We start from the raw sequence: 14,124 nt of genomic DNA on the forward strand, positions 1-14,124 counted from the left end.
ACCTTTCTTTACTTATTCAGAAATAGAATAGAGGTGATGTCTGGTTGTTGTACCATGGTTACAGAGCACATCCCTCCTCCTGTTAAAGGTATTTAGAAGTTAAGACTTGGTAATGGACAGCAGTGCCTTGGCCACATCTGGAGGTACAATGAGAGATGTCAATAATCAAGAAAAAGGGGTTTCTCAATAGAGATTTTCAAACAATTTTCTTTGATTTACATACTGTTATTAAATTTTCTGTAATATTCTAGTTCAGTTTAATTTGTAGTATTTAAATACATAATATATTTAAAACCCACAGAAAGTCTTTTCCAAGAATTTATACGCACCTTAATAATATTACAGTTCTCTAAGATATTCCTAACGTCTGTATTTTCTTCGATAATAAACAAGGAGCTGAGGAGGTTTTGTGGTGGCGATAAGAAAGGTAACTCAAATGCTTTCATACTTATTTGTGGGAGTATGAGATCTGTTTGGTTTGAAGCAGGATATTCAGAAAGGCCCTTTTCCCATTTTATCATACCCAAGTTCTCTGAATTTGTGTGAAATGCTTTTAACACTTACAATTATTAATACGTTTTTTCTTGCACTTGAGGTGCAAGTTAACTTGAAACCCTGGAAGTAAATGGCGATGAGAAGGTACCAGCCGGTCTGTCAGAGGAGCGAACGGTTTACCGGAGGAGAGGACAAGACATTTTTCATTTTGGGTCCAAAATTGAGCTGCAGTGGCCGAGCTGAGAGAGTTTAGATATCAACCCCAGCTTGTGCCCTGGGCCTTTGCCTTCAGGGGTGCTAGATGCCCTGAGCTCTTGTAGTGCAACAGGTGACACAAATAGAAAGAGGGCGAGGAAGAGATCCCAAGGGGAATGAAGTAGGATTAAAATACTGGGAAATACAAAAGAGTTTGCAGAGATGGTCACTGTAGCCCTGTGGCTACCCTTACCTTGGGACGAGTCAAATAAACTAGGAAGAGACCTGGTTTTCATATGCGGGAAGCCATTCTAAAGTAATTTTTTTTATTAATCTCAAATATATTTTTTTTCCTAAAGAAAACCCCAAAAAAACATGGGAGGAGGTATGGGCACAGCCAAGAGGTGTTGCACTTCTGTGCTGAACTTCACCTGGTTTTCAGCATTGGAGGGAGAAGTAGCATTTCCAGCAGCGACCGGGATTCCTGGGCTCCCGGGCGGCTGGAAACATGGGTTTTGCTCTTCCCTCTGAAGTGCGGGTTTGTATTATCCTTGGTCAGAGGATCTGCTCTTAGGGATGAGTAAGTCAGACGTATGGGTGGGTGTGTAGCTGGATTTTCCAAAGTGTCTAATATCATAAAAAAAGGACACCTGTGTGAATTGTATGGCATAAAATTGTCATGAACCTGTTGGATAACTGCTAATTGAGATAAATCAGTTGATAACTGAGATAAATCAGCTGATAACTGAGATAAATCAGTTGGTCACTGCGTGTCAGCAAAGTTATTGAGTGGGAACAGAGTAGTTTGCATCATGTCCTGTAGAGTTAAAATGATGGTGGGGTCTTGATAGGTCATATAAATACCGTAGTACTTGTCAGGGTTTGTACAGCTTTTGGAAAAACCAAACAAAACACCACAGAAATGGCTTTAAATACTTTTTTTATTGAGCAAAAGCAGTTGTGACTAAGGAGATACTATATATTAGCAGATTGCCACAGTTCGTGTCACTGAGGAAAATGACATGGTTTTAAAAATTAGAAAAGGTAGATAAATTACCCGGCACGGAAGGGAGAGTTACAGCTCCCAAATGATGCTCTTACCTTGAGGAAAGCAAACATTTAAGTTGGTATTTGCAGGGATTATTGGGAAGTCACTTACCTTGGTGAACCGTCAGAGTGCTGTGCTATTCTTCCATCTTTCTCCAAAAAAAAAAAACCTTAAAATGTAGTGGTGTGACCCCTCTGCTGAGTGGGAGAGCAGAGCCGGAGCGCGACCGGTCTGGCTGGGAGGAGGGGGCTGGGCTGCGGTGGCGGTTGGGGCACGGCGGATTTCGAGTGAGCTGTCCCAGCCGCGGGCAGGGTGCACGTGCCGTGGCAGCAGCGTGGCGGTGCCCAGCCTGAGTGATGGGTGCAGCTATAAAATAATGTAGAAAAGAGTAGTGGAGAGTCGGTGTAAGAAGAAAAGCTTTTCGAGTCACTTTGTGTGAGCTTTGCTTGCTTATTTAATCTGCCATATGGACAATATTTACATCAAGCTTAAAAAGCAAGTAGAATTTTTATTTTTTTTTTGCAAAGCCCTGAATTAAAAGAATCAGATAACGCATTCTCTTTTAATACCCACATAAAATGGAAGTCAGTGTTAAACCAAAACCATTTGCAATCAAGAAGTGATTTTTTTGGTTGTTGTTCAAAGAGATTGTTCCACAATTCTGGTTTTCAGCTTGACTGAGAGGTGACACACAGCGGCTGCAGCTCTGGGGCTGCCAGGGCTGGCCCCACAGGGTCGCCTATACCTTTTAGTCCATCGCTGCCTCCTGCACGGCAGTTTTCACTGAGCTGTGTCTTTTCCTTAACCCAGTGGGGTAAATTACTTTTCATGGTACCTGTAGAAGAAAAAAAGAAGCCCAATATTGATATTCATATTTATATAGTTTAAAAAAGAAGCGCTTATAGGCACAACATGCTGATGGTATAGTCTGGGTTTAAGGGAACACTAAATAAAGAAACCTGCTGTCACCAGGAGCAACAACAGCAATGAGCTACAGCCTGCCCATCGCCGAAGGAGCTGTTTCTAGGAGGGGTACCCAAGTCTGGGTGGCTTTCTCTGTTTCTAATGCAAAATGGCTTTTAATACTTCAGGCAATAGTAGTTTACAGCATTTGAAAACATTTTTTTCTGAATGTGTTTACATCTTGGCAGGAAATCCTTTTTTCTCTTCTCTTTTTTTTTCCCTTCTCTTTTTTTTCCCTTCTCTTTTTTTTTTCCCTTCTCTTTTTTTTCCCTTCTCTATTTTTCTTCTCTTTTTTATTCCTTCCTCTTTTTTTTTTTCCCATTATTGAATTGTAATGCTTTTCTTTCCTATTTCTTGAGCAGCACATTAAGATTCCTGGCCCTTTCTCAAGCCGCCCATTACCTCGCAAGGGCAGCTCTATAAATCAGCCATGGCAATGGGATGTGCCACGTTAGAATTTCCGAGCTTTCAAAGGCTTCCAATCAGCAAGTGTTTTATAACGTATTTATAATGCAGAAGTGCTGTTTGCTTTGGAATGGTGGTGGGAAACAAGGTGGCAGATCAGCAGAAAAAGACCTGGGAATTATGATGGGCTGGAGCTGGAGTTGCTCCGATCTTGCTTGTCTAATGAAACCTGTTTTCCCAATTCTGCCAAATAGTCATTCATTTGGTTTGCCCCCGTTTGGGGGCACTGCTGTTAGTGGACGTATTTGTGCAGGGATTGCATAAAGCTGGTGTTTGGCTGCCAAATAAATCCATCAAGTTGAGGTTGAAAGCTGTGTGGAGCGTGTCCAGGTTCGGACTGGCCCACCTGGAGACTCCTCCCGTGTCCCTCTGACATCAGGCAAATCTCAGTGTCTAAAGCGTGATGAACTCTTCTAATATATAACACACACAAGTGAGCACAGGAAAAAAAATAATGCTGTAAGTACATCACATCTGATAGAAAATATTTCATTTCCCCATGCATGAATAACGATGTCAGGATTTGATCTTGCGTAATTACTGTTATTTGTCACTAAACACAGTGTCGGTGCAAAGCTGTTGACTCTGCATTCACAAAGAGTTGAGGGTCTTCACATGTTTCTTGAGTCGCTGTTTGACTCCAGTTTCCTTTCTTCCCCCCCTTCCATCAGTACGCTGGTAAATGGGAATATAGCTTCGAGGTAAGTTTGGTAAGGACCGAAGGTGCTGTACCAACCCCCCGCATAGCGCATCTCTCGCTCGCCCCTCTAGCAGTGCTGTGTAAAAGTGATGTGCCTTAGTGCCTTTCCCTAGATACTACTGCAACGTGCCAAACTTGTTTGTTCAGGTAGCTGCTATACGGTGTCAGGCTGCCAGTGTTTTATACAGACATCGATAGAGAAAAGCCACGTTCCCCAAGATATAGTGTAAAAACTGGTGGGGGAAGAAGCTCATGAGCACGTGGACACAATGAAAGTGAACAGCTGGCTTGCTTCTTGGGTGTACTTCAGCATCCCTTTCCATTTCTGTTCACCACTGATGTAACCACATATTGCATCATCAGTGTCACATTGGCTGGTCTGCATCCTTCAAACAATTGCAGGCTTTGTGGCTGTTGCTGTTCTTAAAGTTATGGGGCCAACTGGAGTTAGCATAGTCGAACTAAAAGCATAAGAGCTTACGGTTGAGTTTTGAATATCCCTATAAATTGCAGTCTTATTACCAACTTCTACCACAAAAAAATATGGCCGGTAATCTGACTATTCTGATAAATTACAGCCTTGTTACTATGTATTTGAAAGGACCTGGATCTTAAAAAATGAGTAGGGAAAATATTGCAGGGTTTTTTATTAATTCTAAGAGAGCGGTGCTTAATAAAATGAGGGAAGGGGACAAATGATCTCTTGCTTCCATTACTATAGAATTTCCAAAGTCAGTGCAGCCTTGCTGGTGGCTGTAAGTTAAACTTGCTGTCCCGTGGGCCAGGGAAGAGTCTGGTCCAGTTACACAGCTTAGTACTATTTATACCCATGTGAAGAATCTACTTTAGATTCTAAAGAAATTTAGACATTTAATACAATAGAAATGTGCAATAGAGAGAGATGGTTACATTTCAAAGTAATTTATTTATGTACCTCTGTTTTCCCTCAAAAGAATAGCAGACAGAAGTGAACATGAAGCAATAATGCATAATGAAACAAACCCAAGCATTGATGCTCACACTGGTTACTCAAAGTGACATTATAAGGACATTTATTTTTGATATTTTTAGTGACCTCTTTAAATGTACATTACTTTTTCCCTTACAAAACCAAAACCACAGAGCAGGAGAGGGTGAGGGGGCAGCAGCCGGAGCATCCCCAGCCTCCCAGGCAGCAGCAGACCTGGGCACCCACGGTGATCCCAACAGCTGGCTGCCGCAGCTTCAGGCAGAATTTAGGGAAATAAAAGCTCTCCTCCATCTCAGACAGCCTGGTATTGGCATGGTAAAGGAAGGTCTGAAATCATAGTTGGCAAAAAAATTTCTGTCTTCTTACAGGGAAATGTTTAATTCATTGTATTTTTCATTTAGTAATGCTAGAGTAGGCTTCAGGATGATTATTACAGGGTGTTACTACAGCGGGAACACAGTCCCTGCCCAAACCTTGCTGTGCAATGGGAAATGGTGATTGCAACTAGGCAGCATGGATGCGGGGGGAGGATTCAGAGGCACACTTGGGTCTAAATTGCAAAATGTAAAGTGAATTTACATTTCTCAATGTGGTCTCATTGCTGGTGTCTTTCATTCACAAAAGGTCTCAAGTGGACCAGTCCCTCAGAGCAGAGCAGCGAGAACATTTTTTGTGAAGCTAAAGCTTAGTTCATGACTATGCCTATTTATGTGCGTGGAGGGGGGTGTAAGCTAGCACAATTTGCCTACAATTTGGCACCAGAACATTCACAGGCACAATTAGCCATTAGTGATTCCCATAGGAGTGCTCTTAGCTGTATCTGGTTCATTGCTGTGGCTGTTTAATCAAACTGTCTATTGCTTTTTCCTTTGTTTGTCTTTGTCTTTGCTGGTTTCATTTACTTTTACCGTTTTTCTGTCACGCAGACCCATACATTTCTTCATATAATCACGCAGTCCTGCCTGACACTAAGCAGGATAGAGGATGGCACCCATGGTCCCACTGTGGAGGTTTGCAATGGCAGCCCCTTGCAGATGTGGATGCTAAGAAACTACACCAGGCTGGAAGTCTTTAGAAAGATTTTTTACAGCCCCACTGACTATTTCCTTTAATAAACAGTTGGAGGTTGGTATTAAAAAGCAAATACAGCATGTAACATTTCAAGCTATTCCCAGAAAAATGCTTTTCCATTTTCTGCCTATTAAACTCAGCTGAATTTCCTTTCTTGTTTTTTCAGATGATTATATGGATATATGGTAGTATATATGTTTAATGTTCATTATTTTTATTTAATATTAGTTGTTGTTAGCTATCATTATTTATGCCTAATTTAGGATTAATTCAGCTGCTTTGATCTATTGATGTCAATGCGATCATTACTGTTTGTCATAGCTGAAGATTTGGTCCCTATTCCGAGACACATATGTAATGCCAATTGCATGATTATTTTTCAGAATTTTGAAATTTCATTTTGAAAATTCTCTGTTTTAAGTAATTCAACCCTAAAGGTATTAGTCAAGGAGAATTTCAAAGCATCAGCAGATGATTTTTAAGGTATTAATCACTGAAGGAATCAAAACCTTGTGCCGGCTCCCGTTCTCTCCCGGGCAGTTTTGCCGGGCAATATAAGGGATAGTGATGGGGCAGCGCCTGCCCAGGGGTGCAAGCTGGAGTTGCTCTCATTTCTTACCTGCTCCCCAGCCAAGTGGTGTTACCTTCCCGTCCAAACGCATCCTGTTGAAACTGAGAGACTCTCGTTAGTGGCAGACCCCTCGTGACGGCCACTGGCAGGGTCTCGGGGGTGATGCGGCGTTTCAGCCGGTGCATTGCCGCTGATGATGGGCAGCACGGCCATGGGGCCATGTCCTGTCCTGCTCAGACCCTCCCTGCAGAGGCTACTTCAAGAAACAGCGTTTTTTATTTTCTGAGTACCTCTTCTGCTAGAAACAACATTTTGCTGTTTTTCTTTTTTTGTGTCTTTCATTCACAAAAGTCACTTTTTAAAGCCGAGAACTTTTGCTGGTATTGCCAATCTCTAGAATGCCCGCTAGAGTAAAGCAGTGCTGGAGGAAAGGATCTGTGCTCCATCACTTTGCCATAATGTATTCAGAGTCTTCACTCATCAGAGCTGTTATTTGCATACATTTGTTGAGCGGGGAAACGACAGAGCTTGCTCCCATGCATCTGCGTGTCTGTGCAGCTAGCTCTGCACCCATGCGTGGGTTCTCATGTTTGAGTAAAATAAAAATTTTAGGCTGGCTCGTATGAATATCATATTGCCTAGTAATTAATTGTTTTCCAAGCAAACGAGACCTTTTTTATAATAGCATAAATAATGATAGCACACAGAAATAAAAAAAAAAATTATGAGACGGTTGAAAATCCCAATGACATGGTAATCTAGCACAAAATTATACACTGAATAAAAGGGAACAGCTGATGGAAGCAACAGCAGCATTTATAGACTTGTTTGCATTTCTGGTTATAGTAGAAAATGATAGCAGCTTAATTGCACTTAAAACAATATAAGTGAAGAATCAGTGATGCTTTGAGCAGTGCTATTTAGTAAACAAGCTACTTCTGTTAGCACTACTAATTCTTTCCTCTTATAATTAGAGGAAAAAATGCCTTATATTCATCATTGAATGCATATCAAATGGCCCCTCAGTGATTTGTTATAATATCTGCAGGCTTTTCTTCGAGAATTGCATAATAGTTTGTTTTAAACTGAGGAGCGAATCTCTAGGGACAAGCTGTTGAAAGAATATTCATAATACAAATTAGGAGTGTTAATATGTGAAATGGCAATCCGGTATGAACTGTGGTGTAAAATTCTGCAGCACAATAGTGCAGGTATATGCTTGGGTAGTAAAAGTGTGTCGCCTGTTGGCCATGTGAGCATTTCCCAGCAGTTTAATTGAAACACTAGACAATAGTTGCCTTTTTTCTTTTCTTTTTTTTTTTTTTTTTTTTTAATATGAAGGTACACAGAGCCCGCATCAGAGGCATTAGTTGCTAAAATGACTCCTTATTTGCATAACTTTGCATTACAGTAGTGCTGTTTATATGGTGATATAGTAGTATCAGTAGTCATGGGTGCGCCCAGTGGAGCGAGCAGCCTCCACCGCCCTGGTACCCGCTGTCTGGCTGGGAGAGCTCTGCAGTGCTGCTCCTCCAAGGCTGCGGGTCGGGCTGTGCTGGCGCAGGCTGGAGTCTGCCTTTCTCCCTTCGCCGGGAGGCTGCGGGATTTTTGCCACCCATCCTTGTTCCCCCGTTTGTTCCTTTGCATGGTGTTTGGCATCAAATCGGTCTCTGCTCCACCAGAGGATCTGCAAACAAGAGCTCAGTCCAGAAATCACCCATTCCCTTATATATATACTATATACACTATATATTATATATATACACACTATATAATATATGTAGTATATAGTGTGTGTATATATTATATATACATTATATATGTAGTGTAGTGTATATACATTATATATACACTATATAATATATGTAGTATATAGTGTGTGTATATATATTATATGTACATTATATATGTAGTATAGTATATATATTATATATGCACTATATATGTAGTATATAGTGTGTGTGTGTATATATATATATATATATATAAAAAAAACAAGGTTATAATCCCTGTGGAGCTGCTGCACAACAGCTCAGACCTCCTGGGGCAGCTGTACCCGTATCATGGACCAGCCCGTGTAGCTTGTTGGCCGTTTTTAAAAGGAATGGAAGGCGAGGGTCCATGAGATCCACGGGGCGGTGAGGCGGGCGCAGGACGTGTCCCACGGCAGGCAGCAGACCTCTGCCTTAGCACACAGAGGAGCGGGTCTGTGCAGGGAGCCAAAGCCTGTGAGCTCTTGGGCTTGCGGTAGGAGATGGGTGCTCATGCTGGGTTTGCCCTGCCAAGCCTGTGGCATGGCCTTACAGCCGTGGGGGACAGGAGCCAAGCTTTAAAACACCGAGGGACAAACTAAACAAAGGCTGAAATCCTGAATTTCTGATTTAGGTGCTGTAGCAAGCCCAGGTGTTTGCTTTGGAAGGGCTGAGCTGGTATCGAAGCTGCAAAGCCATCGCTGGCCGTGGTGCGTAGCCGTCATGCCGTGCCAGAGCCAGGCAGGGCTTGGCTGGAGCAAACCCCACTGCCCACCAGGCCTGGAGCCCTGGCCAGGCAGCGAGGGGGGCTGGGCTGGGGGGGTCATCCAGTGACGTGGGCCCCAGCCCTGCCAGCACAGGTCCAGCTGCATCCTCAGCTCTATGGGGACCACCGCCGTAGCGGGATCTGCAGCACTGCGCTCCCCTGGCTCCCGTGTGGTTCAGCATGTGGGTTACACCACCGTCACAGGCACGCGGCGGTGACCTAACCTGTATACAGGTGCACGGGCAGATTTGCCTATAATACAGTTTTCATTGCTTTTTCAGACCTTTTCAGAAATAGTATATTGGTAAATGCAACACTTCATATATCGCAAAGGCATTTCAGGTGTGTGCTCAGTTGCTGTGATTTTGGGTGTAAACCCCCCCACCCCCACCCCCCCGATGAACCCTGGAGGAGTGATGGAGAGATCACCTGCTGCTCAGCTGCAAAGGTGCCTGTCTTGTTTTATCTAAGTACCAGCTTCATGTTTAACTAACCTTGATCTCTTCATGAACATGTTCTCCCAATGCTTTCAAACAGTAGATGATTTCTTTCTTCAAAGTAAGTTTTATTTCCTATTGTCCCCTTCTACCCTCCCATTCCTCAGACATACGGTGTCATGTGGTAGGAACAGAAAGGAACAGATGTCCCAAAGAAGAAAAAATGTATTGGAAACAAAAGAATTTTCATCTGTGTGTTGCCATTGTTTGTGTAATACTTAGCAGATTTATTTCCATCAGCAGTTATTTCTGAGCTAACAGTGCCCTGCTTGGAAATGCACATGCGTTCAGGTTGTTGGAGACTAAGTTGTGTTGCTTCACAATAATATTTCCTTGCACTTATTTTGTACTTTTCTGTTGCACGGGTTTGTTGCTGGGCTCGGCAGAGGCGCTCCGTCCCCGGGTTGCCTGGCCAGGTGTGAGAAGGTGAGCTGGGCACCCCGTGCAGTGGCCGGTGGCGTGGTAGCCATCCCGTAGAGCTGTGTGAGTGGTACCCAGGGATGAGCACCTGTCCCGTGTCTTGTGTAGTGACTAGAATAACACTGAAATAAGACTGAAAATGCGCTTACTGATTTTCAGCCTTAATTATCTTGCTGCAACTTTTGTGCTTCTCTGTTGCAGAAGCTCACCCTGAGGCACATCAACAGCAACCAGTGTCTGGATGAGCCGTCGGAGGAGGACAAGATGGTTCCCACCATGAGGGAGTGCGGTGACGGCCGTTCCCAGCAGTGGCTGCTGCGCAACATGACCCTGGGTGCCTGACATCGGTGCAGACCCGCTGCCTCGGCCAGGATGTCCTGCTCCTCCTCCTCCCCTCCTCCTTGCTGAGGACAGTGGTGCTGAAGCCCTCTCCAAACACCGGCTGTCGGAGCAAAGCCACAGTGTGTGGGGGGGGGGGTCTTTGATGTGGCAGGTCTCCATGTGCCCCTTTGAAACCTGGGACTGTTCAGAAGAAGCTCATCTGAGTCTATAAATCAAAATGTGCTGTTACCAACACAAACGTGCTTCAAAAATGGTTCCAGAGAAACCTCTCTAAACCCTACATCAAAGAGGTTGGGATGGAGAGTGTTTTCTGTGTGTCACACACCACAGCGGAGAAGTAACCCAATATAAAATGCCTTATGATGCTAACTGGCAGTGGGAACCATCCTGGCAGGCATCTCCTGAGCTGGATGTGTTGGTGCTGGTCTTCCTTGGCAACGTGATGGGAATATTTGCTGTTCTCCCGTGTCGAGTGGGACTCGGTGGATAACCACACTGAGCAGCAATGTTGCCAGACAGAGGGAAAGCTTAGTGGTTTGTGCCAGGCAAAAAAAACACCATAAAGGATCCTGTTGTTTGAAAAAGCAGCAAAACTGAGCAACGACTGCACTCAGAAATTGAAATTAAATCAAATGAGGCAACAGCAAAAAACGGCAGCAGCATTTAGGAGGAGTGATGCACGTGGGTACCTCAGACCAGCGCAGGCGAGACTGTCCTCGGCTGCGGGAAGGGAAGTGGCTGGGGCTGACACCGGGGCAGCTGCGGGGGGGTTGCAGGTGGAGGCACCACACACTGGCCCTCTGAGACCACTGGAGACCGCGAGTCAGTCTGAACTCGATCCATAGCTGCTACCCTTAAGCATTAGTGCATAGCTGCATCCCACCCAGGACACAGCCCAGAGCTTCATCCCTGAATCCCCGACGCACAGAGGATAAAACTGCATCGACTCTGCCTTCTGGGCCCAGATGTTCTTGCTTCGATAGCAATGACAGATGCTTATTTTTATTTTTAATAATTTTGTGGCTTAATCATTTTGTTAGCATGGTTATGAAAAACGTGCTGATGACACGCAGTCGTGTCGGAGGTATCGCAGGAACTGAGGCCTGTGGTGGGGTGTGGGGAAGGGTCCTGTACGTAAGGGTGACATTTCCTATATGTACTGGTGACATTTCCTTTGGTGACCCCAGCAGCATGCACTCCCCAAAATGCATCTGTTGCACGATGGGTTGGGCAGGGGTTTTGGCAATAGTCTGTAACGTCCCATTGCCGAGAGGGGCCACGGGGGCTAAATCACAGGGCAGCAGCTGCAGCGTAATTCCAGCACGGGTAAGTGGTGAAATGGTTTCCCATTATTTCACTCACAGCTCCTCAAAAGGTCTGTTTATGCACTAGGTCATTAAAAATTATGGTATTTTCTGTATAATGCTCTGGTTGTTACGGATTAATAGTGTCATATATGTATGTATTATAAATTTATAGATCATCCATATTTTCTTGATACACATCATTAAATGAAAAATAGAAGGATATTAAATTGGAAAAGTGATTGCTGTGCATGCATGGGAGCTAGAGTATCACGGATTAACTCACATGGGAAGCTCATCTAGTCCAGCCTCCCTGCTCAGTGGGGTCAAACACTTCCAGTTCTCACCTTCAGCTTGCCACAGAGGAACACAACATGGCTTAGAAGCTGGCGAAACGGGAGAAGGCTGAAATGCTGCTTCACAGAAAGAGCGTGCAGACACCATGAAAAAATTTAGACACCAGTCTCCATGCAGAAAAAAAATGAATAAATTGTCTCCTCTTCTCCTTTGCAAGGGCTTTCACCACGTGCACAGCCACTCGTGCCGGTAAGTTGTGTGGGCAGGCACTTGGCTTCTGCATGTCCCTGCAGAAGCGAGTGTTGTGGAAGGTCCTGCAGCATCCAGGAGCCTCAGGAGGGGGTAGCTGGGGGTGCCGTCTGTTCGGGGGCTTCTTGACGTCACAGCTGGAGGGTGATGGCAAATGCAGCTGTCTGGGCTTTGAGGTGCAATCTCAAAAAAAGATGAATAAAATGATATTTCTCTTTAGAATTACTATAAAGGTTAATACTCCTATGAAGTGTGTAATCCCTTGGCTAAGATAGGAAGCTTGCAGTGTTTGGGTATGGTTAGTGCCTGCCCTGCTGTGTCCCTGCTTGTGGGGGGAAGGAAGGGAAGAGCCTCTGTGTTGGATGGTACTTATTTAGGGGCAAGCATCCCTCACAGCCAGAGCAGAAATATTGCTCTAGGTCTTCTGTGTGTTAGCAGGATGGCCCGCCATTTAGAAATTATGCGCAGACCTAGAAAAAAGCACTGAAGTACCGGTTTCACTCCAGTCATGGCGAGTTTTTCCATGGGCTTTGAAAGGTGGATCCTGGATTTACCCCCTCGGTGAGGATACAGAAGCCCCATGAGTCTCATTGCAGAGGAATCTCACACGAAGCCTCACCTGTGGAGCGTGCAGTGGTGATGGTGAGGGTGCCTTAAATGCAGATACAGCATCAGAGGTGGGAAATGATGGGGTTTGGCAAATGAATGTAAGTTACTGCGCTTGGGTCCCTGCCCTTCCTCCTGCTGCTGAATTCAGGTGTTGCCTTGGCAAGCAATTTGGGCTAAAATAATTTAAAATAGCTCGTTTGGTTGCCTCTGTTGGTGAGTGTCAGAAGCTCAGTACCCACAAACAGACCACAGCCAAAAAGCATCGGTTGGACTTTGTTTCCCCATTTATACAATATCTCAGAAAGTTGCCAGGAGGATTGACTTCTATTTGCAAAATGTGTTTAAAATATAAAGACTCCTACAAGTGCTGAGTATTTGTTGTTTTCACTGTAAAAGTGTGGCTGGTTCTCCTGTTTTTTAAGACTGGCTTGGATGAAATGGGAGTGAGCTGTAATGCTAGGTGGCATTGGCAGACCGAATGGTTTGAAGAGTAAGTTGAACCATAAATGCTGTAAAAAGTTCCTTTCGATCTCCTGGTACCTTCGGGTGATGAATGGAGGCAGGGAACCCAGGTACGACCCCAGAACTGAAATAGGCAGTTGGATCAATCGACCCAGATGGGTTTCTCTGCCGATACCTACTTCCCAGTCGCCAGGAGGATTTATTGAGTTCTTGCACTCTGATAGGAACGAATAGCGCTTTGAAGAAAAGCTGCAAAACCACGTTCTGATTTTGTTATTATTATTATTTTATTGGAAATGGGAGATCTCATCTGATCCTGTGCCCTTGGGCTGCATCTCCTGGGGGTGCTGGGCAGAGCCTCGCGCCAGGTGATCCTCGCAAGGTCAGAGCACAGCTGGTGAGCCCACACCATGCGTAACCTGCTGCTCGCCACGAGCCGCTACCTGGTCCGACGGCACTGAGCAAACACCAGCAATGTGATATAACACTTCTGTGGCTTCCCATGGGCCATGCTTACCCTCCAACGTGTAATAACGTCCATCCAGACTCATTGCTCTGACACGTGGCCACCCCCCTTGTATTTTTATTTTTATTTTATTTTTTTCTCCGTGAGCACATATCCAGCACAGCTCGGCAAAGCAGTGCCTTGCCAAAAGCCCACGGCACCCTGAGATCATACACAGTTTATTTGAAATATGTTGGAATTCTGCTCAGGTGTTTACCGAAGCAGCCAAAGACTGAGGTGGGTAGTTTGGAGGATGTGCTTGCAAAAGCTCCTGAATAAGTGCTGGGAAGACAAATTTAAATTAGAGTTATAAAAGTAGATTGTGGATAAAGAATTGCACATTTTAAATGTTGTAACGGTTATGAAATGGCATACTGGTACTCTTTGCTGTACATTTAAATATTTATACAGTTTTGTAGAATTAAAATATACTGGTTTAGTTTT

The 14,124-nt window shown here is 44.3% G+C and overlaps 1 protein-coding gene across 5 annotated transcripts in view; it reads left to right on the forward strand.

Annotated features, from left to right (window-relative positions):
• GALNT13 (polypeptide N-acetylgalactosaminyltransferase 13) overlaps positions 1–14,124 on the forward strand; it is a gene marked incomplete at its 5' end in the record, with an annotated part of 144,920 nt that extends 130,796 nt beyond the window's left edge. Inside the window, 4 exons of one of the 5 annotated variants that reach the window (XR_013929931.1) lie at positions 3,838–3,876; positions 5,763–5,961; positions 9,879–9,918; positions 10,114–10,221. Coding sequence is in view for 4 of the 5 variants with exons in the window: in XM_080398741.1 (XP_080254867.1) it covers positions 3,838–3,876; positions 5,763–5,948 (225 nt within the window). The other 4 variants (XM_080398741.1, XM_080398743.1, XM_080398744.1 and 1 more) reach the window with 4 other exon arrangements.

The sequence above is a fragment of the Falco punctatus genome (genome assembly GCF_963210335.1).
Source record: "Falco punctatus genome assembly, chromosome: 8".
In the NCBI taxonomy this organism is placed as follows: Eukaryota; Metazoa; Chordata; class Aves; order Falconiformes; family Falconidae; genus Falco; species Falco punctatus.